Source organism: Oryzias latipes, chromosome 19 (genome assembly GCF_002234675.1).
Source record: "Oryzias latipes chromosome 19, ASM223467v1".
Taxonomy (NCBI): Eukaryota; Metazoa; Chordata; class Actinopteri; order Beloniformes; family Adrianichthyidae; genus Oryzias; species Oryzias latipes.
Window position 1 is genome coordinate 8,920,888 of NC_019877.2, and position 8,775 is coordinate 8,929,662.

General features: G+C 42.3%; 1 protein-coding gene across 1 annotated transcript; it reads right to left on the minus strand.

Annotated features, from left to right (window-relative positions):
• Positions 1–412: 412 nt before the first annotated feature.
• prr35 (proline rich 35) lies at positions 413–7,276 on the minus strand. Its single transcript, XM_004080519.4, has 4 exons — positions 5,292–7,276; positions 4,884–4,925; positions 1,650–3,184; positions 413–1,564 (listed from the first exon to the last, which is right to left on the minus strand). The coding sequence occupies exons 3-4, from the start codon at positions 3,020–3,022 to the stop codon at positions 751–753; spliced, it is 2,187 nt and encodes a 728-aa protein (XP_004080567.1). The 5' UTR covers positions 3,023–3,184; positions 4,884–4,925; positions 5,292–7,276; the 3' UTR covers positions 413–750.
• Between the last annotated feature and the right edge of the window lie 1,499 nt (positions 7,277–8,775).

Here is an 8,775-nt window from a genome sequence, read left to right on the forward strand (position 1 = left end):
GACGGCTATGGGATGGAGGTCAGGTGGTTCCTCTGGTGCTCCTGGCACTTGACCTTTGTTGTGTGTTGAGTGTTATGTTGGTGACAGGGCTGATCTGCTAATATGGAACGCTGGTAGCTGGCGTCCGACTTGAATCCACAGAGCGGTCTTCATCGTTCTGCTGACCTTTGCAGGGCAGCATCTTCTGCAGGTGACGCCCTCTGTGGCAGTTTTAGCTTCAGGAGCTGCTTCACCTTTAGTGCAGGTGCATCTGATCTGCTGAATATTAACTGTCTTTCAATGTGCAGAAACCCACTGCATGCATGAATAAAAAATGACCCTAATTCCTTTGGGATTTTTAAAAGATTTTTCATTTCCATCAATGTCTGTAATAAAACAACAATGGACTCAGTGTATAATACATTTTATTTTGTTAAGTAAAATGTACATCACATCATTTTTTTTAGAAACATGTTACCCTTTAAGGGAACAATATACACATTTGCAATATTTACAAGATTAGTCAATCCTAGTATTGATTGTCTTCGTATCCCAGTATTGATTGTCTTTGAACAATCAACGCCTCGGTGTGTTACAAAAAAAAAATCTGTCCTACTTTTCTATTCATTCTCTGTTTGTCTTTTAAGGTGCACATTTCTTTTGTGGAGACACATGAAAGAGTTCTTCCAGCCAGTGGATATCAAATGTGTGAGAAAGACGACAGTACATTGACCAACTGTGTGTTTTCTGTCCTGTGGGAGTGTCGGGAATTTAGCTGTCAGGAACAGCCAGCGGGCTCAGAGGACACTGAGACTCCAGGCGGTGTATTGATGGCGATCTCTTTTGAGGTTTGATAGAGGAGGGGATGTCAGTGAACATGACCGATCGACCGTCGGGACACAGCAGGACGCTGGAGTCGGCCTCACACTTGGTGGTTCTGCTCGGCCACAAGGCCTCAGCCGGCCTCAGGCCAAGGCCCCCCGGAGAGAGAACGTCTGTGTTTACCACTGAGGCCTGACTGATCTTGATCAGCATGTCCAGTGACTGCTTCCGACTTTCCAGTGAAGCCCTCAACGCCTTCCTGTCGTTCTCATCCTCATCCTCTTTTTTCTCGTCCAGCTCCTCATCCTCCTCCTCTTCCGTATCAGTTGTGTTGTCTTGAAGGCCGGCGTTCTCCTGTGCAATCTGCTCACCAGCCGAGTCTGTCGAGTCCCTCTTAACCGACAGGTCAAGAGGTCCATCACTCTGGACAGCTGACCTCTCCAGTGCCTGGTGGATGTGAGATAGCTCGCTGCGGATTTTGCTGAGGTGTTCCCAAAGGTGCCGCTGAGCACTAAGGTCCTCCTTTTCTAGGTGGGAGATCTTGTGCTCGGCCTCCTGATACTCCTGCAGCGCCTTGGAGAGATTGGTGAGGAGAGCAGCCACGGACTCAGAAGCTCCTTCCTTTATTCTGTCGGCGGTATTCGAGTCTTGGGTGCTTGTTTTCCCAGCAGGTGATAGAAAGATACTTTCACTATTGGGGCTTGTAAGAGGATTGTTGCACCACAGTTCACTGGACCGGACCTGGAGTTGAGCATCCTGCAGACTAACAGTAGGAGGAAGAATTAAATCGACAAATGATGAATGCTCTTATTTGTTGAGTCTGCAAAGAAATGAGAAAGCACATTTACCTGCTTCGGTAGAGTAGTTTGTCAGTCGTTGCAGTCTGAATGTTTTTCAGAAGGTTGACAGCAAAGCCCATGGTTGACTTCTTCTCTGGTGGTGTCTCCTGAATTCTCAGCGCACTTCCTGTCCTCTTGAGACCCTGGCTTGCTTTGCTTTCCTTGGCAGCCGTCTGCACTTTTTCTTCCAGCCTGCAGTTTTGATCAGGAGAGTCTCTCTGAGAAGACACCCAACTTGCTGGGGACACGGTGTTCCCTGGCATCAAAGCGGGCACCTTCCACAGATTGACTTTTGGCTGAAAGCCGGACAAAGGACCCACGTCCAAACAGTTAGTGGAAGTCTTAGGGGGTTTGCTGGCTTCATTCGGAGCGGAAGCAGGTCCGAATGCGTGTTCGCACAAGAAGGGGTAGAGGCGAGAAGGGATGATGGTTCTGTCTGTGTGTGCGGTGGAGGCTGGGTGCATCAGCTGAGTGGCTGATGCGAGGAAGGGAAGCTGGGTGAGCTGTGCGTGGGACTGAGAGCTGATGCTGGACGCTGCACCGGGCAGAGCTGAATTCACGTAAGAGAAAAGGCTGGGGCTAATGGGGTAACCCACTCCGAACATTGAAAGGTTGAGTCCAGCAGGGTCCTGGTAGTCAACCAGGGTGGGTGGAGGAGGGTAACAGGGTATTGAACCACTCACTCGAGCTGGAGCACCTTCTGCTTTGGTTTTCATGTGGCTGGATGCTAGTAGCCGCCAGTGCTCTGAAAGCAGCCCGGGAGTGCTGAGACACGTCTTCGGCAACTTCTGGTGTCTGAGGTGGGCTTCTACTTCTACAGAGCGCGCGCGGAACAGCTGATCTTCTAAAGATAGCACGTCACTCATCAAAAGCTCGGAAACTGGCTCCTTGAACCTGGTGCTGCCGTCTGCGGCATCCCCTCTGCTAAACATTTTCTTGGTGACCCCAGAGACTTCAACTTGCTCTTCCTGCCCTCCCTCTTCTTCTTCCTCCTCTCTGTGAATCTCCCTGCTCTCCCCCTCTGCCTCTACAGACCTCCGTTGCCCAGACTTCTCCTCACTGTGCACCGACTGCTCCACATCATCTTTCCTACCAACGTGGAGGCCGTGTGCCTGCTGGAAGGGTCGCAGCTGATCAGGGTGCAGGATGTTGCCTTTCTTGTACGGCCAGTCTGACTCAATGAGTAGGGACAAGGAGTTCTTACAGAGGCTGTACTTCATGTGATTGTACAGGTGGGACTTCTCCATGCAGGTAAAAGGACACTGGAAGCATTTGTAGTTGTAGGGTTTCCCCCATGGTCGAGGAATGTAATGGGGCTTCTTGGGCTTGCGCTCCTTGTGTTTGCTAGCAGACGTCACTTTGCAGATGTCGTCCTTGGACATGATGAAGGTCTGGTTTTAAAACAACGTTTGTGGAGGCAGTCAATTTTTACGCCAAACGTCTAGATTCTTCTGTTTTGTTAACGTGCATTTCAACTGAAGCAGGTTCTTCCTTTGTTTCCTGCATGAATTGACATTCAAAGTCTTGATTACTTGCGCCAAAACCTGTAAAACAAAAAAACAAAAAATACTTAGTGTTTTTTGCATTTTTCTGACAGACATCCATATTTGTGTGCACACCAAAAGGTTGTACGCACCATTGTGCACATATGTGTATTAGCTGAGCACATTTGTTGTCTTCCTAAGTGCTGCCACTAGCCTAACTGTAGGGAGAGTTCACCGCTCGCACTGTACCTGCCACTGCTCATTAGTTCCAGTGCAGCACCATGCAGTAGCAGGGCGCAGAGCTGGGGGGCAAACAGGGTGGTCACAGGGGACTCTGCACCTGTGCTGGGGGTCTTACGACACAGAGCTTAGGGTAAGAACCCTCGGAGGGGAGCTACAGGCGCAGCCATACTGAGGGTTGCGCAGTGCTGCCATGGAGGGAGAGAAGTCGGGCGTTTGAGGTTTGATTCCTAATGAGAGCCTGGCATTATGCCTATTGGGCGTCATTAGTGCCAGGACTGGGATCTGGGTCAGGACATAGAGTGTAAGTTCTGCACCCCTCATACTTTTAAATCTACAGTACAGAGATTAGGGTCAGGTGTATTTTGTTCATTGCTAACAAAATGTGTTTGGTGCCCATATGCAAATAAATTTATAGTTTAGATTGACAGAAAAAACATGAAATCTTTATATTTACTTTTATATAATTTTAGTCCTAAAAATATTGTAAAAAACATTAAAGTTGGGCGGATTTATTTCAGTCTTTGTGCTATTAATTTATTGGACCTTTTTGGCTCTAACGTGACCATATTTCATCTTTTTATATTCTGATCAAAAATTTCAACTCCCTTTATTTCAGCTCTGCGGTCACAGAAACTTTCTGATCTTTTCATAGCGAGAGGGATGCCGTTGGCTGCAGCCTGCAGTAACGTGTGCAGCTATTTGTTTCACAAGTTTGGAAACCCTCGAGGCTTTTATTTTGGGTATTTTTCCTCAGTTTTTTTTTTTTTTTTTTTGAAGATGAAAGCCTGGGTAAAGTTGTGGATCTCTGTTGTAAAGAAGAAGAAAAAAGTGGGAAAAAGAAAACCTTTAATCTTTTTCCGCTCACGTGCATGACAAGGTTTTGAAATAAAGGTTGTTGAGGTGAGCACTGGTGATGAATTGGCAGTTTCACTGATGGGCAGCCTAATCTATTAAGCAGCAGCGTGAAGGTTGATGATGAAGGACCCTGTGAGTCTAACGCAGGGTGGCAGGCTGCTTCCTGACTGCTCTCCCATGCGGACCCATAGAACTAGTCTGTTAGTGGCTGACCATTTGATTTGCTCACTTCTGCGCCTGAGGGCTCTGACCTGAGCTTTGAGCTCATAATGGAGTCTAACAGCTGCTGCTACGAGCCAATCAATAAAAATCATTTTTACAGTGCATTTTTCCCCTCTCCTGGCCACTGCTATCTGCACCTCCCTCCAGCAGCTGTGCACTTTGCCTCCCCATGTCCCCATATCCAAACCCTGCGGTCTTGTTTTCAGCTTTTAGGGATGATGATCATGCGAGTCCGACCGCTTGAACATCTATTGTGGCAATTAAGGAGTTTTGCCACAATAAAAGCTTTAACAAGCTGCACGCACAGCAGCCTCTCCACTCAACCTAGCACACTGAATCTTTTTCTAAAATATAAATATATACACACGCCAAATAATTATATTTTAGGTCACTTTTAAACACGTCTTTTTTGTGGATTCATGACAAATAAATACTGCACCTCAGATGAAAATTCTGTTTGCCTCCGTTTACAAAAAGAGTTCTGGAAAAGAAAAAAAACAAAAGAGTTTGTTGTTCAAACAGAAATGCAAGTATTGGATTAATTGTATAAAAGTTTTAAAAAATGCATGAATAATCCTAAAAAGTTATCTTACTGCATTGGTGTCAAAAACCTGTGATTCAATTAATTATTTTAATTTAATAATAAAACATTTAAAAAGTAAGTATATTTATCAGACATTTCATCTAAAATCTGCACACAAAAGTTGTAAATCACTAAAATAAATTAAACAAACAAACTTGCAGCAAAAATTATTTTCCAAGTCACCAGTCACCTTGAATTCCTAGTTTATGGGATCCTACATATACAATAGATTCTATATACACTTAAATATATATTTATTCATACCTAGAGAGCGTCCGGTTGTAGCTGTCTGTCACTCCTCGGCAGCAGTGGCAGCAGGGCAGCACGTCCCGCTCAAATGGGAGCGCAGACACGACTGTGGAGATATATATTGACTTGGAGCGCTGCCCTGAGGCGCTACAATACAGCAGCTCTCCCTCTCCTGCATGTACCCCCCCTCACCCCCCATTTGGATTGTCAAACGTGGTTTCTACCTTGCAGCCAGGATACAATACAGGAACTTCCACATTACTGGCAGAGGTGATGCAGTGATGGCTTCATGTTATTAGGGAGCTCAGATGTGATGATGGTTGGGTTAATTCCCACATGGGTGGGGGGTGGGGGGTATCTCTGCTGTTTATTTTGCTATCAAGATGAGATCATTATAGGATCAGTTATGCAGAAAGACAGATAAATGAACAAGTGTTGCAATATTTTCTACAGACGAACAAATATAACGTAGAAACAACAAAGAACTTATGATGTTTAGATCACATTAAACAAAATAAATAAATAAATAAAATCGTTTTTTTAGCGTACCATCAAACTTAAATGCAATCAAACGAAATATGTTTTAAAATGGGTTAAATGCATCATAACTGTTCTAATTTCGTCATTTACTTTTACTTTTTTTTTCATAATCAGAGTTCTGTTTAGCCAATAGTGTGTGTAAAATATCTGGAAATTAATATTGGTTTTAAGGTTGGAGTCTGTTTTTCCTGCCTTTTTCTATTTTTTGCCTTCTTTCTCTGTTATGTCTGTTTGTTGTTTCGCCCTTCCTTTCCCTTTTTTCTCATCTCACTTCTTAATCCAACCCTAATCTCCCAGCCTCCACCTCCTGTCCTTCCACCACTCTGGCTCTTGGGTCAGCTCCAGGTTCTCCGTTTCTCTCCCGTGGCTGCCCGGGTCGGAGGCCCTTCACGAGCCATCGGGCCTGCTGTCACATGCAGGCGGCCAAATGGAGACTGACAGGCTACTCCATAGAGCTTAACCATCTGTACCAAATGTGACAGCAGGGGGAAGAGGTTGTCTGGTAAATCAGGAGGAACGACGGAGTGCACTGTGACATGAGGAAGAAGCCAAGAAGAAGGAGATGCTGGAGAAACAGAGAAAGATCCAACGCTGTGGAGGCATAACCTTTTTTCAGGTCAGAGAGAAAATATTTTCAGAGAAAAAAAAACAGAATCCATTTACTCAATAATGCTCAAAAAAATGAGTCACTTTAACGACACTTTGTCTTTATTGTTTTACTTTATTACAGGGATCAAAGATCAAAGTTATTTCTGAGATATTTTCTAGAAATCTCTTCATTTTTTTTTTTTTTTTTCCACACTTCTGATCACTTTTTAAATGTTTTTTTCCTGAGCCGTCAAGGAAAGATGTCCAGAAAAAAAAAGATGCAAGAAGTTCATGAAGAGAACAACAGTCCAATAAAAATCTGACCTCATTTGCGTGGAGCTTTGGTTGTCAAACAGCAGAAATGTAAACGTTTCATGATAGAGAGGATTTAAAATCATATCAACTATAAAAACATTGTTTTTTATATATAGAGCAGGCGTCACAGGTAATGACGCTTTTACAGATTCAAAATAAAAGCCTATTAGTTTTATTTTTCTGAGCAACTAAGACAATCCTAATTCTTTACATACTTAAAAGTTTCTCTCGATTTATTCTTCTTCAGTCATTTTTTCTCTCTTGCTTTTTGTTCTTTAAAGTTTTTGTAAATCTTCTTTAGTTTTATCTTGTTTTTTTTTGTTTTGCGGTTTTCAGCTTTCCTCTATTTCCACCAGATATTATTGATATTAACCTATAGCTTTAAAGTTTTTTTTTTTTTTACTTATCCAAGTCAATGGGAGCTATCGTTTTCAGTACTGTCAGATTTGTTACTTAGCTGGCTTTTGATTCTCTCTGGTTTCAGTTTTGGTGACTTCATAGTCTTAATGTTGATCTTTGATTTTAAGTTTGGGTTTTTATTAAATATTTATAAGCCAGCAGTCTCCTGTTTTTCAGTTTTGTCAAAAAAAACAACAACACTGATTCGGACATTTGCAGCTTTAAATTTTACTTCCAACAGTTTACACAAACAGTGAACATGGCTACTTGTCCCACACTTGACCTGTAAATATTAGATTATCAGATTTAATCTTTTTTTTTATATACAAATCTTGTGCTTTGGAAAAAAATCGTTTTAATTCCAAGTTAACCATAACTAAGAAAGATTTCTTTTTCTAAGATGGTAGAAATATATTTACAGTAATATTATGGATTTTTTTTAACCAGTAAATTATTTTAAATTGTCTACAAATTTTCCATTGTCTTAGACATTTTAAATACAATTACTGACAATCAGTGTACAAAGCAAATATTTGAAATAAGTACTTTTTAAATAGATCATTTGCAAGCTTTTGTCCCTTTCTGTTTGTAAAATATAAAAGTGTTTTGTGTTTAAACTTTCATGATGGTAATATTTTAAGAGCTGCCTGGTTCTTAAACTAGCAGAAATCTCCCCGTTTTCAAAAAAGAGAGTCTGATTTTAGACGACTCGTTTGAGAAAAGGTTGGAAATGTAAAAAACTGTGAACACAAAAGTCTCCTGGCAAGTGGAGCATCCTTATGGAGCAGCATCTGGGGAGGCTGACAGCAGCACTCTGTTACCACTCAGAGAAAGGAACCCGAGGGCTGCAACAACATTGCTACCAGGCCGATCCAGCTGTGCCGACGCCTCCAAACACAGACACGACCGAACCCATGCAAATGAAGAGACATTTTCACAGTGAACCCCAAACCCACCATTCGACAAGATTGACTACATTCTGGGAATGAAGCATTTGCAGGTCTGCAAATGGAGAGAATTGAAAGATGGGGAGTGTGGCATGACCCCACACTCAGGATGAATCTTCAGCTTTTTTTTTTCTCTCCACTGCCTGAGTTTAAGGCCTGAGGTGGAATAGCTAACAGCTCCTCTCTTAGCCTGCGCTGCTGGGCACATTAACTAAACTCATATCGCTCTCAGCCACTATCTATTATTCATCCCTTTTTCCCCACTTTTCTCCTAGTTTTCAAAGAAGAAAAACTCTGCCACACAGCCACAGAACATCGGCTGTGCCTTTGGTGACTTCCTCTGGTTCTGCACTTCAATTCAAATCATTATGACGAAAGCAAATAACTTGCCTACATAATTTCTTATAAATTGTAGATATATAATTAGATTTAAACTCATTTATTTTTAAAAATTGTCTACAGTTGGCTGTGTGTTGTGATGATGCTGAACAGAGATAAACTTTGTCCTATTTTTATTGATGGCTGATGATCTTAAAATGGAGGTTAAAGTCAGAACAATGTAGTATCAGCTAAAAAAGCTTTAAGAAAAGACAAATATATTGCTGATAAGAAAGTAGTTTAGAGAAAAACAGAAGCACAGACAGATCACCAAAAAACAAAAATGTTTAACACTAGCAGTTAACGGTGAAACGGAGGTTTTGTTGATTTAG